Source organism: Corvus brachyrhynchos, unplaced genomic scaffold, assembly GCF_000691975.1.
Source record: "Corvus brachyrhynchos isolate BGI_N302 unplaced genomic scaffold, ASM69197v1 scaffold17, whole genome shotgun sequence".
Classification (NCBI taxonomy): domain Eukaryota; kingdom Metazoa; phylum Chordata; class Aves; order Passeriformes; family Corvidae; genus Corvus; species Corvus brachyrhynchos.
The window spans coordinates 4,985,592-5,006,728 of NW_008240046.1; the positions used below are offsets into that span (position 1 = coordinate 4,985,592).

The 21,137-nt window shown below is 36.5% G+C and overlaps 1 protein-coding gene across 3 annotated transcripts; it reads left to right on the top strand.

The window, feature by feature from the left end:
• The first annotated feature begins 1,422 nt into the window (after positions 1–1,422).
• On the top strand, positions 1,423–20,238 carry GUF1 (GUF1 homolog, GTPase). 3 transcript variants are annotated; one of them, XM_008641401.2, is made up of 16 exons: positions 1,423–1,611; positions 2,502–2,650; positions 2,856–2,936; positions 4,365–4,442; positions 5,260–5,343; positions 5,800–5,864; positions 7,632–7,835; positions 9,353–9,492; positions 10,701–10,824; positions 11,199–11,331; positions 12,723–12,866; positions 13,795–13,928; positions 15,758–15,859; positions 17,831–17,950; positions 18,839–18,875; positions 19,903–20,238. In XM_008641401.2, the coding sequence occupies exons 1-16, from the start codon at positions 1,512–1,514 to the stop codon at positions 20,038–20,040; spliced, it is 1,833 nt and encodes a 610-aa protein (XP_008639623.1). In that variant the 5' UTR covers positions 1,423–1,511; the 3' UTR covers positions 20,041–20,238. The 3 variants fall into 3 exon arrangements, with proteins under 3 accessions (XP_008639623.1, XP_017599969.1, XP_017599968.1); XM_017744479.1 differs by lacking the exon at positions 1,423–1,611 and adding an exon at positions 1,654–1,909; XM_017744480.1 differs by lacking the exons at positions 1,423–1,611; positions 9,353–9,492; positions 10,701–10,824 and adding an exon at positions 1,652–1,909.
• The last annotated feature ends 899 nt before the right edge of the window (positions 20,239–21,137 follow it).

Below are 21,137 nucleotides of genomic sequence, written 5' to 3' on the forward strand. Positions count from 1 at the left end.
GCCTTTCCAGGCAGGCCACGTTGGCGTCCAGGTGGAAGAAGGACGCGTTACTTGTTGGTAGAATTGCCTTGCTAAGGTTTAGTGCTTGACCTGTTTTAGTGATCTCAGTTCTAGGGGCAGGTTAACAAAGCTTGGGGAGAGGGGTGTACTGCTGGTAGCGGACACTAGGAATGCAGAATTCACGGGCCAGGAGGACACTGGCCAGAACCCCCAGGATAACAAAGCCAACTCAGCACCTGTGCTGAAATCGGCTCTGCCTGAGTAAAAAGGTAATTCCGGCAGGGGGAGATCATGACCACTGGCCCAAGGAACCCACTGACTCAAAGAGACCATGCCGGCTGACTAGCATTAAAAGTGAGGGACTCATGTAACCGATAGAATACTGATTAATAAGACAGCGATGCAACTTTTAGGCAGTGAACATTAATGCCTTTGTTTGATGAAATGTATAAATAGTATAAAGTTCTGATAGTTGTTTGGTGGCTTTGTGGATTTTCCACCCAGTGTCCCTTTCTGCACAGAAGTCTAAATAAATCAAATACTTTGACTTTGTGTGTGGATTGGCCCCTTGCACACTGTGTGAAAGAATCTGTGTTGGAACAGCAGTAGGAATTTCCTGCTGCAGGGGCCTTGCGTCCCTGTGGCAATAGCAGACCTTGCCTTTTCAAGCCAAGACACCTGTGAGGGACATGGCAGAAAACGCTGCTGAATGCTGTGTACTGATGCTAGCAAATGACACCACACTCACTAATTCCCTGCTGGCCCAGAGCTGTGTGCAGAGCCTGAATTAGAGAGATGAGCTCTGTGTGTCGCTAAAATTGGCAGCCAGAGTTTTTCAGTGAAGTTTTGCTGATTGCTCTCAGGGGTCTCCTGGTTTCTGAATCTCAAAGCTTTGAAAATCAAGGAAGATACTTTTCTTCAAAATGTGTTATTACTAGGAATGAGCATGAATAACACAAATAAAAGTTAGTGTTGGACCTTTCTATGTCAGGCTGGTTTTCTGCATTTTTTAAAATTTAGCCGAGATAAGTGTTAACCACGGCATCCTTTTCTGCAGTCTGCTTGCTCCTTATGATAAGGTCACCACTCCCTGAGTCTCTAGGTAATGGCTCTGTATTGATATCATGCTTGTGAGGAATGATGTCCTTAATGGCCCCCTGAATCCAGTTTTCTTAATCCTTAAGTTCAGTAGTTTCACAAACTTAAAACTGTAAACCAAAGTTTTCCAGCTCCCTATGTATGTAAGCACATAGTACCTTTCACACACTTTCCAGCATACTTCCATGATTATTTAGTGATTAAAAAAGTATATATCTATATGACTAAAGTGAAATGCCAGCATTTTAAACAATGGTGACAGTTTAAGTTTTTGTATCTCTGCTCAACCTGTGCTTCTTCTAGAGAACAATTAAAGAACTAATTGAGTTTTTTAAAGGCCAGGTCATATTGTATATAGAGACTGTAACCTTGATTTATGAAACGAAATTTCTGTTTTTCAGGAAAAATTAGATATGTCGATGTATCCTGTTGAAAGCATTAGAAACTTCAGTATTATAGCTCATGTAGATCATGGCAAAAGTACACTAGCAGACAGATTGCTGGAAATTACAGGTAAATATTCTCATTTTATACTACCTTTTTTGACATGGAAAGTTGCATCCTAAGTTTCTGTACCTTTGGTTATTACTAAAATTTCTAATATTTTTGCTCTTCTAGTGTTGCTTTTGTGCTTTTAGGCTCTCAGTTGTGTAGTGTTTCAGATATATGGACTTTGTGGTTGAGATCTGCCTACATGTAGGCATAAGGAAAAGAAATACATATTTTGGAAAGAGACTGAAAAGAAGTTTACTTCCTTGTTCAAGATGTTACTTCTGTCATTCCAACCAGTCGTCCATTAGATCAGTACATGGCAAGTTTATGATGTTTACTGCCAGTGGTTGGGGTGGACAGAAGGGGTGGGATTGTCAAGACCTGGGAATTCTGGACTCTCATTTAAGGGTGAACGAAACAAAACCAGGAAGAGAAGCTTTTGATCAAAGCTATTTTTTATGATTACCTCCCATGTATCACTGTGAGCATTTTTGTTTGATGCCTGTGGTAGAATGGGATTTTGAATTCAGGTCTGTCACTGTAGGCTAATGATCATCTTGCACTTGAGGTTGGTCTTGGACCTGTGGGCCACTCCTCTCCGGTGACAGGAGGTGAAGTTTCCCTAAATATCAAAATCATTTACAATTCAAAGAAATTTTTGCTTTTTCTTAATTTCTTAGATGATGTTTTTTATTCTGCTTATTCAGGATATTATTGTATATGACTTTATGCGTAAACTTTATTTGACAAATGTAAAGAGTTGATGTACAGTTTTGTTTTGGATTGGAAATCTTAGTTTAGCTTAATCATATGGGAAAGCTTCATTTGCTTTGGTTAACTCTTGGTTAATAGCATTTTCAAGATTTATGTAGTAAATTAGGTAATAAAGGTTTTTCTTTTCTTATTTGTAGGAACAATTTCTAAAACTGACCATAATAAGCAAGTGCTGGATAAACTGCAAGTGGAACGTGAAAGAGGAATTACGGTTAAAGCCCAATCTGCATCTCTCTTTTACAATCATGAAGGCATAAACTACCTCTTAAATCTTATTGACACGCCAGTAAGTTAAATATAAGCAGTGTTGAAATCACACAAATCTAAATGTCTTTATATTTAAAAGCAGGAGATTTCTGGCTTCTTGTGTTTATTCAATTCTTCTTTTATAAGAATGTGAACATATATACAAATGAAAACAACATAGTACAGAAATCTTTGCAAAAGACTCTAGAAGTACCTAAAATTGTGAATTTTTGTCTTCTCCACAGGGGCACGTAGATTTCAGCTATGAAGTATCGCGGTCACTATCTGCCTGTCAAGGTGTCATACTTGTAGTGGATGCAAATGAGGTGTAGTTCTTAATTCTTGTTTTCTGTTTAGTATTTCAGTATTTCCTTAAAGTAGAGGTAAACTAGGTGGTGGGTCTTTTTAGTTTTTCTGCTAGTGTTTTTGCCCCTAGACTGTCTCCATGAAAGTATTAGGTTGCAGAAAAGGAGTAATGGGAGTTTAAAAATTACCTAGAGACTTGTATTGACAGATACCACAGTTCCATGACATAGCAAAAATAGCACAGAATCAATTAGTGAAGAATCAGATCCTATTTTTCAGAGAGTATGAATTTTGCAAATGGCAGTCTAGAGAACTTCTAGCTATTGTACTAGCACCCATTTGAATACCTTCAGTTAACAGACTAGAATATGAGAATTATGAAATCATGATGTTAAATATGGGCACATTATCATCAAAATACTTTGTGAGAATTTCTTCTATCGTATATTTATGATTGTATTGTACAAGGGTCAAATGAATGCTACTGTTTCCCTTGTTATATCTAAAAACCCCAAACCCAGCTCACTTTCAGTGATTATGAACACATGCTCCTTCTTAGCTTGATGGCCAAGTGGCCTTCTTAAGTAAGCTTCAGTAATAAATATGTTCCCTAACTGATGTTTTTATATTTAATTGGTTTTTTATGTCACTTCTAAATATTATGTGATTACTTGGTATTCTGTATTTGTCTTTCATTCAGAATACTTACAAACTCAACTTTTTCATTATAATTTTTTTAATAAGTATTCTTTGTTGTTTCTTTATATTGCCTAAAATGTCAGGCTGATATCCCTTATAGTGGATAGCCCCGTATAAGTAATCTTCCACTTGATCTGTTCTGAGCAAAGAAAAGACAACAAGTAGCTTCTGTTTTCCCACTTCTCTTGCTCCCCATGTCTGCTTCTGTGCTCTCTGATCCAGCTGTGATATTATTGCTTTATAGTCTCATTCATTAGCATGGTCAGCTGAAGGTACGTTCCTGCTCTGTGGAGTAACTATAGTCTTATCACCATCATAAACACCTCTTTTTCTTTGTCAGAGTCCATTTGTAAATAGTTTGTTGAGAACTAAAAAGTCTATTCTTTGAGGTACCTGTTACTTACTTCTGAGTAGCCAACATCCTAGCATGCAGAAAAATCTGTACTTGGCACATAATGTATGCATAATACTGTGTTGCCTATAAATAATTCCATGGAAGTGGTCAGAGATACAATATTATTGGTTTGTTTCTTTATATTCAGATTACGAGAAATTATAATTAGGAAAGTTGTTTTCTTTCTCAGCAGTTGCATATTATCAAACACCTTTTAGTTATCCATCTCCTAAATGAAAGAGTTGATAGAATAGCAAAAGAATTTTAAACTGTATGGTATGCCTAAAAGTACTCCCCAAAACCACACCAAAACTGAGGAGGTTTCTGTGTTAAATCTTATAATGTTATTTTCTAGGGTATTCAGGCTCAGACAGTGGCAAACTTCTATCTTGCCTTTGAAGCACAGCTTTCAATAATTCCTGTCATAAATAAGGTAATAAAGTTTCTAGTGTTTTCTATTAAATAGTTGAGTTGTTTAAATGCGTATAAGACTGATCAGAAATGTAACCTCAAATAGAAGTATATAACAAAAAATATTATTTATTATAATATTTATTGGATTTATATATAACATTGCTAGAATGTAAAAGGAGTTTTCTGTATTTGCTGTCTCTGTGAAATTTTACAGTAACTGCTATGAAATTGTTAATTTCATGAAATACATGTAGGTATTTAAAAAACATAGCACTTAAGGACATGGCTTAGTGGCAGACTTTGCAGTGCTGGGTTTACAGTTGGAATTGGTGGTGTTAAAAGTTCATAGATACTGAGGAAATGACAAGAGTAGGAGCTCAATATTTAAAAAGCCTAGTCTTGGTTTTCAATGAAATTCAAGTGTTATTTTCTGTGCAGTTTTGAGGGCTGTGTTATCGGTATCACAAGATTAGTTACTGCTCATTTTATGTTAATTGCTTTTTGTAGATTTATATTGTATTTAATATTTGAACATATAAACAGTGTAGGTAGCACTTAATGATTTCAAATTACTTTGTTAACTAAAGATTTTTACCAACTTTGGACAAAGGTGTTTTCCCTAATGAAACAAGCCAAAACTAGACTAGTTACGGATGGGATCCTTCCTGAAATCAAGGAAGGAAGACTTCATGAGATGAATACTGATCTTTTCCTAAAGACAGACAATATTTCCTCATAAATACAAAAAGGCTCTTTGTTGTACTTTTGAAAACTACAGTACTGGATGATGTGGGAGACATGATCAATTGTATATTTAGCAGTTTGTTGTTTTTCAGATTGACTTGAAAAATGCAGACCCTGAAAGAGTTGAAAAACAAATTGAGAAGCTGTTTGATATCCCTACAGATGAATGTATAAGGGTAAGAGCTCTAAGTTTTATAACATGGCTGATAATATCTCTGCTTTGTAACTAATGAATGACATGTGCATGTAGTAAATTAAGAGGGTGCTATCTGTCTGCCTGTTTTTGTCTGACATATGAATTTCTTTAAAGTTTGTCTCCTGTGAGAGTGGAGAAAATACCTTTCAGCTAAAAATTCTAGTATTTTTTGAGGAATGGCATCAGAGATTTTAAATTATTTCTCTGTCAGTCCATAAATAGTTTTTGTTTCTATCATAATTGCCATTGACAAAAGAAAAAAACATAATTTGCAATCAAATAAACATTTCTTAGTAATAGCATTCTAGAGTGTCCTTTGGAGTGCTTTTGTGGGTAGTACTATCTGTGGACACCAAAACTGTCTAAGTAAACATGATCATATTTAATTAATAAGTGTAAGATGTGTCTTATAAAATCGTTGTTGGATTTGTTTTAGATTTCTGCTAAACAAGGAACAAATGTTGAAAAAGTTATTCAAAAGGTCATTGAGAAGATCCCACCGTAAGTCTGTATTTAACTGTGTATCTAATTAACCTTTTAAGGTAATCACGAGTTGCATCTATACGGTATTGGCAGTAGTTTTACACTTAATATGCATCAGATCTAAAGAAAATACTTTATAGAGAGATGTAGGAGAAGGAAAATAGTGACTTGTGCTTAAACAGGAGATGTGAATTAGTTACCAGTGAGGCTGAAAAGCAGAGGTACATTTTCTTCACCTCTGTTGTTACCAGCACTGTTGGGCTTTAGGCCTGGGGAGCAAAAATGCAGGTTTATGCACAGACCCACTGTCAGCAAAGAAAGAGTTGGTATGTGAACTGTTACAGGAGCCTGGCCCCTACACATCAACGAGCCCTGACAGTATCCACCTGAGGATTGCAGGAGAGCTGGCTGTGTCATTGCAAAGCTGCTCTTCATAATCTTTGAGAAGTCATGGAGATCAGGGGACATCCCAGAAGACTGGAAGAATGCTAATGTCTCATCTACAAGAGGAGCTTAAAGGAGGATCCAGGAATTTATAGGCCCGTAGTCTTACTGCAGTTCCTGGGAATGGTATGGAACAAATCCTCCTGGGGGTATCACAAGTCAGATGAAGTATGTGATTGGGAAAAGCAAGCAGGGATGCGCCAAGGGCAAATTGTGCTTGACAAACGTGATCACCTTCTACAGCAAAGGAACCTGCTATTGGTGCAAGTGTTGGACACTGTCTACCTGGATTTCTTTCTACCTGGATCTTTAAGGCTTTTGATAAGGTTTCTCAGAGACTCCTGGAGAAACCACTGTGTTACAGTCTAGAGTGGTCTGTGTGGTGGGTAGGGAGTGGTCTGACAGGCTGCACCCAGAGGGTGGTGGTAAATATCTCCTTTTCAGACTGGCCACAGATAGGGTCTGCTGGAGATCAGTATTGCGCTCAATGCTGCTTCATATCATCCTAAGTGATCTGGAAGTTGGGATGTGTACCCTAGTGAAGTTTGCCAGTGATACCAAACTGAGAGGGGAAGTAGACACTTCAAAAAGGGAGAGCCACTTTGCAGGAAGACCTAGATATAGGCTGGAAGAGTAGGCTAGCAAGAACCATATGAAATTGCAATCAACAGAGGGAGGCAAAGGTCATGCACCTGGGAATACATAAATCAGGATTGCAGCCCATGCTAGAATCTACCTAGCTGGGGAGCAGCTCTGTGGAAATGGACCGGGGGTCCTTATGGGCAACAAAGTCAGTATGAGGGAACAGTGTGCTGGGTTGCCTCAACAAGGACATCACTAGCAGAGATGAAGAAATCGTTATCCTGTGTGGTTAGTCCACACCTGGAATACTGTGTTCAGTATATACTATGCAGAAAATGTGGACGGGCTAAAGAGGGGCCACAGAAGGGCCACAGAGGTGATCAAAAGACTGGGTAGCTTGCCCTGCGAGGAAAGGCTGTGAAAAGTGGGCTTGTTCAGCCTTGAGAGAAGAAGGTTTAAGGGAGACCTTTTGCCATGGTCTGGTATTTAAACAGTAGCTACAAAGAGCCATTGGAATAATCTCTCCAGGAAAGTGGTGGATTCCCCAGTGTTGGACACTCTCTGATTTGTTTGGGCAGGGTGCTGGGCCGTCTTGTTAAGACTGTGTTTTTGCCAAGAAAAGTTAGATCAGGTGATCCTTGAAATCCCTTCCAACCTGGTATGATTCTATGAGAGTGTTTGGGGTGGGTATACTTGCTCATTCAATATTGAATGGAAACACACTGCATAATATATTAATTTTCTTTTTTTTGGTGACAGACCCCAATGTAATACTGCTGATCCATTGAAAGCCTTAGTATTTGACTCTACCTTTGACCACTACCGAGGTGTTGTAGCTAACATTGCCCTCTTTGGTGGGGAGATTGCAAAAGGGCATAAAATTGTGTCAGCACATACAAAGAAAAGATACGAAGTTCATGAAGTTGGAATTCTGACTCCAGATGAACAGCCAACACATAAGCTGTAAGTAAAAACTTCTTACAGTGGACCAAATCATATATTGGGGTAAGCTACAAAATCCTGCATTTCTTTTTGGTTTTTGCTTTGAGAGGTAAAAATGTCTAGGGAGAGGTCTAGGTTTTTGTTCTTGTTCTTTGGTGGTGGGGTTTTTTATACTTATTATTTGCAATTTAATGCTCTGTGTCAGTTTTTTTTTTGGGCACACTGACGCAGAAGGTTTTGGGGAGTGCTTTTTGGGCACTGCTGTGGGAGGAATCTCTTCTATAGTACATGGAACATATGGACAGCTAGGTGTTTAAAGGCTAGTGTTCGATACTCTTACTCAGCTGTCCAATTTATTTCTAGGAACTGCCTTGTTTGAGAGTGGAAGGGAATGGGGCTTCATCTTAGTTATTGCTGCAGCATATTTTGAGGGTGGAAAACTTAAAATCCATGAATACAACAGCTTCCAGAAACTGGCTTCTCATGACAGCAGTGGGAAGAAAATCAGGTACTTAGAATTAGTGCAGAGTTTTACCAGTTTGCATCCAAATATGTGTTAATGACTTTATTGGGGGGGTTCTCAGATTACATTACTGTGTCTGGTGGGTTGAACCCAGCCAGCAACCCCACCAGCCCCTTGCTCACTCCCCAACCCTAGCAGGATGAGGATCAGAATTGAGGAGGTATTTGTGGATTGAGATAAAGACAGTTTAATAAATGGAGGAGAAAAAAAAAGATAAAAGCAAGTGATGGAAAGACAGTCCATTATTCACCACCTCCCACAAGCAGACTGATGTCCTGCTAGTCTACAAGTAACAGCTACCTTGGAAAGATGACACTTCTGTTTTATTGCTAAACATGATGTTCTGTGGTATGGAATGCCCTTTTGGCCAGTTTGGGTCTGCTGTCCTGGCTGTGTCACCTCCCAGTCTCTTGCCCACCCCCCAGTCTGTTTGCTTGCAGGGGCACAGAACGAGAAACTGAGAGGGCCTGTTCAGCAATACCTAAACATTGGTATGTTATCAACACTTGTTTTAGTCACAAGTCCAAAACACAGCTTCATACAGGGCTGTTTTGAAGAAAGTTACTCCATCCCAGACAAAACCAGTACACTATGTTTTACTCAATATTTACCATGTGTTCTCCTCCTATTAGCATAACGTGCTGATAGAAAGTGCTTGTCTAGTTTAATCCTATTGGTATATGAAACTTGCTGTGCTGGCAGCTGGGAACTGTTCTGGCTTCTTTGTCTTAGAAGGAGCTTCTCAAGGGTCTAGCTCCAGCTTTTAAACTGGGAGTAACGTAGTATTCAAAATCCAAGATCATAAATATACTGTTCAGCTGTAAGAGAAATAGAACTAGTTGAGACAGTTCACAACTCGGAGGTGTCACAACTTAAATCTCACTTCTGGACTTTGGATACAGGCTTTTAGGGGGATGATTGATTTGAATTACTGGCTGGGCTAAATCAAGTAGGAAAATAGTAGAAATACTGCTAATGCCAAGAATCATGTCCATATAATAACAATTTTATTTAGCTATGCAGGACAGGTGGGGTACCTGATTGCTGGAATGAAAGAAGTAGCGGAAGCCCAAATAGGAGACACACTGTTTTTGTATAAACAGCCAGTGGAGCCTTTGCCTGGCTTTAAGTCAGCGAAGCCAATGGTTTTTGCAGGTGAGGAGTAAATCAATATAAAGTGGAGTTACTTTTTTCCAATAACAAGAGTAAGAGCTGTTAGAGCTTTTAAAAGAAGATGTGTATATTAAGAATCGGGAGGATTAGAATTTTAGCCGAGGTGCATCATTTATGTAGCTTTGTGTGCTTTCCCTGTGACTTAACAGGATTAGTATTAATTGCTGACTGGTTTTATATGAATACAAGACAAATGTATTTTTGCCCATGATTATTTTTTCTAATGCCAGTAAACTCTTAATATCTGGAAAAGAAGGGTTGAAATTTAAAAAAAAAAATTGAGGGAATTCTTCGTCTTGCTAATCAGGTTTCTGTTATTGCTGTGTTGGTTTTTCTTCTTTTAAAACTTCGCAGCTGTTTCATTTTCGTTAAACATGGTAAACTTCCAGAGCTAATACTCAGAATGATCCTGTAAAATATTTGACTTTTTGAGGTTGAATAGTTCTGTTGAGCTGTTGCCACTAGCTTCAGTAACTACTACAAATGCTACAGAAGGTAGCTTTAGAAGGAAATTCTGTAAATAATTTTCTAGATTTGTTGTGGAGCAGTGTGTAAAAACTCACTTGAACTGTCTCATGGAGATTAGGCAGTCTCTCAGTGAGTGTCAAAAAGTGTAATTTTGTAAATAATGTTTTTGTGTGTATGTGTGTTGCTTCTTGATGTAATCTACATTTTCTGAACATAAAAGGATGGGAGGAGTGATACAGTAGCATCTATTTCAGGCAGTAGTTATAAAAACAGCTGTTTTTATTAATTTCAAAAACATAGAGAAATATTTGCAACTTTGAAATTATACTTTTTATTTTTCACTCACTCTTAGCTTGGAGGGAACATCTCAGTGAAGTCTGTCTGCTTATTCATGCATGCCTAAGCTATATACATTTACACTGCAAAACAGTGGTTAAACTCAACTGTGAATCTTCCACAAAAGTGAAGGATTAGATGAGTACAGTGATCCTACCATTATGGTTTAGATGTTAATTCTGAGGTAATCTAAAACTTTTTTACGTTTCGGCTGATTTTTTTTGAGGAAAAAAGAATCCTCATGTTGTTTTTTACATTTAAAAGCAGATGGAGCAACAAGTAAACTATTCCTGATTTTATTACTTTGTAAGCGGCATATCTGAAGGCTAAGTACACAGCAGCTAAAGTTCTCTGTCACATCACTTCTATGTAATATATTTTGACAGGAATGTATCCTATAGATCAAACAGAATACAATACTCTGAAAAGTGCTTTGGAAAGGCTGACATTGAATGACTCCAGTGTAACTGTTCATCGTGACAGTAGCCTTGCCTTAGGAGCTGGATGGAGGTGAGGTTTTTGTGCTGCTTTCACTTTTGAAACAGTTCATAAATTGAGAATGCATGTTTAAGTAAACTGAAGGTAGAATTAAAATTAATTCAAAATTAGGAGCTGTAATTCACATTAATCATAGATAAAGATCAAAAGCATTTGATTTTCTTACTTTCTGTTTGCACAGAGGATGAAATTTTTTGTGATTAATAGTTTTTGTTCTCCAAGACTCATATTACTCAACTGTAGGATTATTTGGTCCCTTGGACCAAATTTTGCTCTGCCTGATACTGCCATACTAGCACTGTAAAAATGCTGGAGGGTGAGAAAGACCACTGTGAAATTCCAGGGGATACACAAATACTTTTACTAACAGGGTATTTGTTTTCCAGATTGGGTTTCCTTGGTCTTCTACATATGGAAGTCTTTAATCAACGTTTGGAGCAAGAGTATAACATGTCTGTTATTTTGACTGCACCTACAGTTCCATATAAAGCTGTTCTTTCCTCAGCAAAGTTGATAAAGGTATGTAAAATTCATTAGAAAATTATGTAAATAGCAGTTTAAAAGCCTCCTATAATAAACATCTAGAGTCTCTTTTTAAATGTAGGCTAGTACTGTATTTTATAGTAAGCATCAGAAACACCAGTATATTACTTAAATAGTTTGTATTTTTTTTTAAGGATGTTCTTTCCCCTTTCACTTTAAGCACTCTATTTTTATGTCTTATACTTTTCCTTGAAAATGGGAGTATAGGACACATATCTTGCTGTATTCTTTTAAGTTCTCCCTGACTGGACTGTGTTAAAAGCAGGTGAAATAATCTTCCAGGCTTTATCCATCAGAAAACATGAATGTTTCTAGGAATAGCTTGTAATGCTACTGTAGATTGGCAGGGGCTGGTGAAAGAAAGTGAGATTTTTTGATCATAGTTAAACAGGCACCTGCTAACTTCCTTAAACTGGGTGCAAATAGAATTACTGTGTTTGAGTTTTATAGAGAAAAGAGGTCGACTCAGAGCACCTGCTGACAGGGGAGGCTGCAAGTTGACTGGCTGATTATTCTGTAAATTACTAAAAACTTGTGTAAGAAAGGTTGCTGTACTTGCAAGGTGTGAGGCATAGACCTTTTATCTCTCCGGTTGTTTTGGTTTCTTAGGCAGTATAGCAGCTATGAATGAAGTAGTTGACACCTTTGGTGTGTAAGTGATTCTGGACTGCTGATGTGGGATTCTTTTCAAGCAATGCTGGAAGCTGGGTCCCTGTCAGTGGAAATGATGTAATCACTTGCTTTGGTGTGTGGAGGAGAGGGAAGTTGCATTTACACAGTAAGCAGCAATGCCTCCTTTCTACCTTTGAAGGGTAACTCCAGCCCTTATTGGGATGGTGGACTGGAAAAAGTAGTTAATAAAAGCACTTACACAGAAACTTCATTTCTAAATCCACTTCAGCATGTGAGGGAGCCTGACCCCAAAGTTCTACTTAGAGAAGAAAGTCCTACCACTGAACTCTAAAGTATTCAGAGCAGGTCTTCTGTTGAAGCTGTGTCTTAGTAACTTAGAGGATCAGGATGAAGAAAGAAGGAAGATCCTAAATTTACATGGGAAAGAGAGACCTGGAAAGATGGATAGAAAAGCTTTTTGTATTTCTGTCATATCCCAAGTGAAAACTTAATGCTGTACTATTTCTGTATAATGATATTTAAGATATGCTGATAAGGGACTTCCATATGTGATTTCTATAGAAATCTCCTCTAAAATCATCCTTATTTTAAACGTGGGTTGCATAATGCACCAGTGTTTTCAGGCAATTGAAACATTTTTAGCGTTTTTTCAATGGTATATTTGTCTCCTTTGCTGTTCATTTTACTTACTTCTAAAATTACAATATCTGTTTGGTTTGTTTGTTTGTTTTCAGGAGTATGGAAAAGACCAGATTACTATTATCAACCCTGCTCAGTTTCCTGATAAACTTTCAGTATCAGAATATTTGGAGCCAACTGTTCTTGGTACTATTGTAACACCTCATGAATATATTGGGAAAATAATTACCTTGTGTCAGGTTGGTCTATAGTTTTAATTTTGTCTTTTGCATTTTTAAGCTCTTTACTTCATACTTAAAGTGAAGACACTAGATAGTATAATAGGTACTAATTAGTACTTAAATACCTTTGAAGTAATTATTGAATACTTTTGAAAGAAAAAATAATTAACTTTTTATTTGTAAAATTATGAACTACAGAATCCATTGAAAGTTAGTAATGAAGCTCAGTGACAAAAAAGCACTTGGTCTGTACCACACTAATTCATAGGTAGTTCTGTTCTCCTGAAAGAATGGAGTCTGTAGCAGGGGAATAAGATGTATTTGTTTTTTAGAAGTATATTCATGGAAATACAGCTTCTGGCAACACTTGACTGTGTTCATGTATTTTTTTCAGTACTTCACTGAAAGTAAATTTAGGATAGTGATGGCCAAACACATTTGCCTACCTGTGTTTGAAATACTTGTAATTGAAAATGCTTTAACTGCCATGCATATTGTGTTTATATTATTTCTTCACAATATTTTTCTTAGCTTTTAACATTTCAAAATGCATACAAAGCAGTACAGTACTTGTATGTCAATACAGTGAAGAATAAAATCTATTAAAAAGAATTCCTAAAATAACTTTAAGAACACCCTCCTGGGAGAAAAGAGGATGACCCTGCAAGTCCTACTGTGGCAGCAATAAGCAGAAGCTGCTAAGCATTTCAGAAATGCAGCATTTAGAGAGGAAAGGCTTGAATTGTATGTCTAGTTAAGTTATAACCACTTCATTTGTTACAGTGCTGCAATTTATCCTGGGACTTCAAACTACCAATAAGAAACTTACTTCGGGGCTTAAGTACAGGAATTGTCTTGTGTCACTTGATTGCTGTTCATTTTAATTTGCTTTGTATTTTTTTGTAGAAAATGTCAAGGGAAACTGAAACAATTTTTATTTGTCTAGGATCGTAGGGCAGTCCAGAAGGATATGTTGTACATTGATGAAAACAGGGTTATGCTAAAATACCTCTTTCCACTGAATGAAATTGTGGTGGATTTTTATGATGCTCTTAAGTCTCTCTCTTCTGGCTATGCAAGGTAATTACCCACCCACCGTGTTCCCCCTTCTTCTCTCCCCACCCTGGACCCTGAAGGAGTGGGCATGGTGAAAAAAGGCCTGAGGAACAGCTGTGGAAGGGCACAAATGAATCTTCCTTTATGATGGTGCTGCAAATCTCTTCAGCTTGAATGGATTAGATTCACGTGAAAATGGATGGAAATAAGTCTGAAAACCATGAAAAGTGCATCACTACCTAAGAATCATTGTCTTTGGCAATGCGTGTATTTTTCAAGGGCACCCTCTGGAGTGGCACTGGCTCATCTCTGTAAGACAGACCTAGATGGTCTGTCCTTGTCTGAAGTGACACTGGGCAGTTTTTGTCAAAAGGAATCACTGAAACTGTACTACTTACTGTATTAACTGTCTCTTGGTGGAAAGAGGAAAATAACCACATTGATTATTTAAAGCTAGTAAAAACAACATGGTATTTAAAACAAACAGTACTTACTTTGCATACATGCTTTATTCTGTGAAAATAAAATCATCTGTATTTTGAGACAAAATTTTCTGTTGTGGGCAGCTACTATGAATTCAGAGTCAAGTACAGGGCTCAGATGTTTGTGAAGAGCCTTTGTGAGTTTAATGGAATGGAAAATGTTGCATGGCAGATGAGCTTGTTCCCCAGGAGGCTCAATAACAAACCTGGTATTTGGAGATCTTGTTAGTGAGATACATTATAGAACAGGAACTGGTATACCTAATTACATTATTTATTTTATTAACATAAAAATTAATTTTATTGAAAGACTGAATTTACTTTGTGTTTTCTTTAATTATGTAAGTAAGACATATTTTGCCTGTGTGTATATATATATATATATATATATGCAGTAAAAGCATAAGCAAAAGTGGAGAGGCAAGGTAGAAGAAACAGAGGGATGGCAATTTTGAATTTTCTCTCTGGATCTAGCTCCTTCACTACATAAAACCTAACCTGTTTATGAATAACCTATCTTATTAGCAGAATTATGCTGGGTTTCCTTTGATTTAGGGGTGATTGCCAATGATGTTGCATTATTTATTTATTTGTTTTTATTTCCTAACTGACTCCTTAATACAATTTGTGTATGTAGTGCTCTCAGTAATCATGTTTCTGTTATGTGGATCTATTTACACGTCTATGGTTTATTAAGCCAACTAAGATAGAAGTACTTTGAAATAATCTCAAAGGATTTTTTCCCCTCTGTTCTGATACTTTAGGTTTGACCCAATTACAGTGATATTGATGATCCTCCACATTTATACTTACATATAAGTAAGTGATCGATTGATCACATACATCACCTCTGCATCTCTTGCATTTTAACAATTTTTGCAAATTAACACACAGACAGGAAGGCCCACACCTACCAAAGAAGAAATCTGGTTTGGAAACTGTGTGAAAAACTTAGTTGTCAGAGACAGTGATAATCGGGGTCACATAAAAAGTTTGTCAAATGAGAGGATGCAAAGAAGATGGTCCTGGGTTAGTGCTTGATTCCTGTGACATTCAGGACATTGACTGTTCAAAAGCTGTATTGAAGGGTTCTTTAAGATTGCATTAAGCATGTAGATTCCTAATAGCTCTGTAGATTGGAAAGAGATCCTCAAAGTCAAGATGACATCTTTCTGCATTGGAGGGGGCATTATGTGCAGTACATTTCTAGCCTGAAGATGTACTGAGAGACTTAAAAACTGTCCTCCCTTCTTATTAGAAAAAGTTCAAGTGTTTTTTTAAGAACTTTTCTCTAAAATTTATGGAACAAAGAATGCAGACTATAATTTATACAATATCATCACTAATTTTTTCTTTTTTTCTTTTTTTTAGTTTTGATTATGAAGATGCAGGTTACCAATCAGCAGACCTAATCAAAATGGATATTCTCCTAAATGGAAATCCAGTTGAAGAACTGGCAACTATCATACACAAGTAGGTTGACTGGATTCCTTATTCAAAAGAAATAAGACTTCCAATTATTAGTCAATGAAAACATTGTCTATTAGTAGGACTTGATGATCTTAAGGTCTTTTCTGACCTAAATGGTTATATGATTCTAAATGACTCTAGGTGTATGTATTACTCCTAATATGTCAAATGTGTATGAGCATTGAAGATTTTGCCATATGACCACCTTCATTGCCACTGAAAAAGAGAAGCATTTTGTAATATAAAAATTAGGAAATATATACCATAATTAATAGCAATTTTTTACTTCCCCTCCTCAGCTTAAGTACTGGATATCATATTTTTGTGGAAAATGTAGGGCAGAGAGAAAGAAATGCAAAATGCCAATCTTCTGAAGGCCTGGAAAAATTTAAGTACAGACCAATCTAGGAGATGCCAGATGATTCATTTATGGTACTTAATACTGACAAAAAATGATTTTGTTCTCCCAGTCATTCCTGTTCCATAGAAGTTTGTTGTTAACTTGTTTCCGGACTAGTACTAGGAGAATGTAAATATTTACTGGATGCAATTACCTCAGAATTTTTTTGCTAAAATGATTCAGTTTCTATGAGTATCTGAGGCATTAGAGATGAGAATAATGTCTTTCCTGTTTCCAGCCTCTCCCCTTTCTTCTCAAAGTTTTTACAAGGCTCCCTTCTGTAACTCCAGCATCCCTTTTCAGTCATCCCTAGATCAACTTTTGTGGGTTGTTTGGTTTTCCTTCTTAAAATACTAATTTGTAGTTGCTAAATATTTGTATATTTTCATATTTTTTTACATAACTGCAATATTGAAGTCCTTGGAATTCTGTAATTCCAGAAGGCTGACATAGGAAAATAAACCCCTTGCCTTGTTCAGAAGGATCATGGGGCTGAAGGGGAGGAACTCTCTTGCATGCAATTGCTATATGGTTCTCATAAGCACGCAGTGTTTAGCAATCTACCTGCATGTCTTACTCTGAAATGGTGCAAAATGGAGTGGGCCACCTTGCAAAAGTTAGTTACTGCTTTAACATGTCTTTCTTGGTCACTTTAGCTTGTACCCTGAACTGTTTAACTCACTAAAATTGATAACCTTTTAGCTTTAAATTGTTGGTTTTTTAAAACTTGCAGTTGCATTCATTCTGCTCTTGCTGCAGTATTCTCAGTCTTCCCACTGTAAAATCTGCATCTGTAAGAATTATGCTGAATTATATTTATAGAAAAAGTATTACAGAGATTACTGTAAGCTCACTATTAAGATATTTATTTATTCTTAAAATTGGAATTCTCAATGAATGTCACTTGATTACTTCATGTTTAAACAGTTTGCTCTATACAAGTAGCAAGGAGTCACATTGTTGCTACCTGAAAACATGTATGTTGGTAAAAAATGTCTGCTAAATATGGATATTTTTGAAGAGAATAGACCCATTTCTTTCTAATGCCTTATGAAAGTATCTGTTAGTAGCTTCTTTAGATCTTCTGTTGTTTTCTCTTTCCAAAACCTGAAGCATATTTTAGCAGATGCTAAATATAGTTGGGTAATTTTTATTAGCAGATGACAAGAGTATGTTAATTAATTTTTTTCTTGTGATATAAAACCAGACTTTTAAAGCATTCTGTAATATGTATATTTTGACTTCTTGGGCCTACAATTAATGAAAATTCTTCTTGACCTAGTTTAAAATTTCATTTGAAGCTGAGCTGTGACAATATTCAGAATGTCTTCAGTGTGATGGATAATCAGGGTATTTTTTATAAACACTTTATATGACGTTATATACTGAAGTTAATACAGTCTTATCACCTGTTAGTATGAAATGGGTGACATACAGAGACTACTTATTAGATGTAAAAATTATGTGATCAGCTCATCTTCTGAGTTAAGAAGAGGAAAACCTCTACTAAAATCCTTCAATCAAACAGTTTGGTCTGTGAATATATTTTTAATATTGCTGACTTTGTTTTTAAGTGATAAGGCACGTGCTGCTGGTAAACTCCTGTGTGAACGTTTAAAAGAGACTATTCCTAGACAGTTGTTTGAAATAGCCATCCAGGCTGCCATTGGCAAGAAAATCATTGCAAGAGAAACGTAAGTGAAGCCCTTCTATTCCCCTTTTTTTTTTGTCCATATTTTAAGATGTGTAAAGTACAGACTTGTGGAGTCTTATCTAGTTTTATACACTACAGGACTTTGATTTTGCAATAAATTTGTATTTTTCTTGTATATGCTACTTGAAAAAGAAAACCACATTTTAGCAGTGAGTATTGAATAAACATTTTGAATTAAATTTATACATAGAAAATGTATTTTTATTTTAGATTACTTGTGGTCAGCATTGCACTTAGTGGATAAAGTATAACTTGCAACACCCATGAGTCCACTTCCACTTTGGCAGTGGAAAAACTTTCTTACCACAGAAAAAAACTAGGTAGTTGTGGAACAGTTTGCTGTGAGTCAGCAAAAAAATAACTGATTTGTGCTGTTCAAAAGGAAGTATGTTGCAGCTGAACACACAACTTTTTCCTAGCACACACTTCTTTAAAGCAAACCATTTCCTCAATATTGTGTTTCTCATCACATTTTTCTGTTGCTGTTTAAATAGAATTTAAATTGTGGTAAAATAATTAAGGGTCGGAATTCAAGCAGAGGTGCTGTAAGAATTTGTTTGTATATGTATATACACATGGATGTAACACTTCCTGTGAGTCATAGCAGAAACTCTAGATAAAAAGGTAGGATTGTGATTTCTTTATGTACGTATTATACACCCTAAGGGATATTTCTAGAACTAAGAACTGTGATTTACATCTTCTGTTTAAAACTTCATCTTTTGTATACAAAACCTGGAAATGTGGTGGTGCCAAAGCATCTTACAAAACTAGTAGAAAACCAAGTAACATTTTGACAACTCGAGTACTTAGCTTCACATACAGATGTTCTAATATGCTAAGGTGTATGTATTATTTTATTTTGCAGGCTGAAAGCTTACAGAAAAAATGTTGTGGCAAAATGTGTAGGTATTTTTTTTCTCTTTTCTTCATGTTTCTGACATTTGCAAACCTTAGAGTCATGCTATGATGGTAGGTCCATCTTTTCCTAGAAACCTAGCAAAGACATGTTCTGCTTGTGCTCTTAAGTGTCAGTGGCATTGTAACAGTAACATTGTAACTTTAAAGCTTTTATTTTAAAATCCAACTCTTGCAACCTCTTGCTGCAGTTTGATGAGTGGATTAGATAAAGTAATGGCTTTTTCAGTGACAGACTTTGAATGGGTCTGTTCATTCCTGTTGCCTCATCATTTTCTAATAGTTGTAGACATACAGTAAATGTGTGTGTGTGTACACAGGCATATAGGTAACTTCATGTTTCCTAAATTGGTTTTCAGGTGATAGAAGGAAGTATAAATGTGCTTCTTTAGAGACTTGATTGTGATTAGATTTCTACTTAGGTTTGCAGTAATACATTGTAATAAAGCTTTAAATATGCAATAGTTGACTGTGGACAACAAAGCTATTGGAAAACTGTGATGCCTCTTATTTAGCTTGTATTTAACTCTTTGAAGTAAACATATTGGAAAATATTAAACAAGTGTCCTTTTCCTACAACTGCAACAGAATTCTTCTGCTAGGCACAGCTGTGGGATGGTGTCTGTTAAACACTGTACACGGGTTTAAGTTCATTTTTGTAGATGTAGGCATCAAATGCTAATCAAGATGCCTCAGTGTATCTGAGCTGGCATCCTGCTGCTGTTCCAAGGGGATTTGGATCTAATGTGTTGTCTAGTGTCAGCCAGGCTTACAGGAATGTATATATTCAGGTAACAGAGTTCAACCCTCAGTTGTCCAAATTAATCTGCTTATTGCTTCCTTGTTCTTTTTAACTAGTCGCCTTTAGGCCAAACTATTTGGGGTATAAAATCATCTTTTTCTCAAATATTACCAGCCTTTCTGATTATTTTTAAGCCCTTGAGTTTAGTGTTGCTGGAATGTACTATAGTTGCAGCTGTAGTTTAAGCTTGGTAAAACTTTTTCTTTTCACAGTATGGTGGAGACATTACAAGAAGAATGAAGCTTTTAAAGAGGCAAGCAGAAGGCAAGAGGTTGATGAGAAAAATTGGCAATGTGGAGGTTCCAAGAGATGCCTTTATACGTGTTCTAAAGAGAGAAACTGACAAATAGAGATCGGTGACATCTGATCATTTGCTCAGCTTTTTACAGACAGTAGCAAAGTGAGCTAATACGTGATTTATCACTGTGAGGGAACATACTTGACTTCAAATAGTATGAATTTGTGGGGAAAGATGAATTGAAAGGACTTAAAATGTACATATACTTGTAGATTATTATGAAATTAAAGTTACTTGACTGCATCTAAAAGCTTGCATTGTATTGTTTTTCATTGCATTTCACTGTTTTCATGCTTTTAATACTTAAAATTAATATAATTATGGGGTTTTTTGCATTGGTCTCTATGAGACGAAACATGGCAAAAAGGTTATAAAAATAACTGAAAGGTATGAATAGACAAACAATGCTGGTGATGGTTTGGTGTTTTTCTTTTGAAATTTTAACTGTTGGCACAAGAGCATCAAGCTGCTTCCTGTTTTACTATTTCTAAAGTTGCTGTTGTCGGAAAATCGTGATGCTGGGAAACTGCTGGAACCCTGGATTCTGAGTTTGAGCCTTTCAGTGCTGAGAGGCAGTGATCCTCAGAAACACCGTATTCAATCCAAAACCCTGGGAAAAGTTTCCTAAATTGTGTGGTAACACTGAGGTTGTTGCTGTGTAATTAAAAGTTATGTCACTGGGTGAAATATGTAGAAATGTAGAAAATTAGGTTTAGAATATATAGGTAAGAATAGGTTACAACATGGAAGATTTTGGGTGTGGATTTTTGTCTTCGTCCTTCTCCTCCTTCTTCACAAACCTGAATGTTCTGCCATTGGGTCAAAAGTTCCGCACTGCAGAACATGAAAAGTTATTAATTGGATTGTAAGTAAAAACATATCTCATTATTGGTTAAAAAGCTTGGAAAAGTAAAACTCACGGCCATTTTCCACCCTTCCAACAAAGAGGCACTCTCTGTGTATCTGTGTTACTGATAAGATATAATAAACAACTAAGTCCAAACAAGAATACTCAATCTCCTGCATCTCAATTCAAACTCTGAGTAAAAAGAACTTAAGAGGAAACCACGTCAGATGAAAAAATCAAAACTTTTTGAGTGTCCCACACTGTTTATTTTAAACTTGTTGAAGTGTGTAAGTTTACCATTA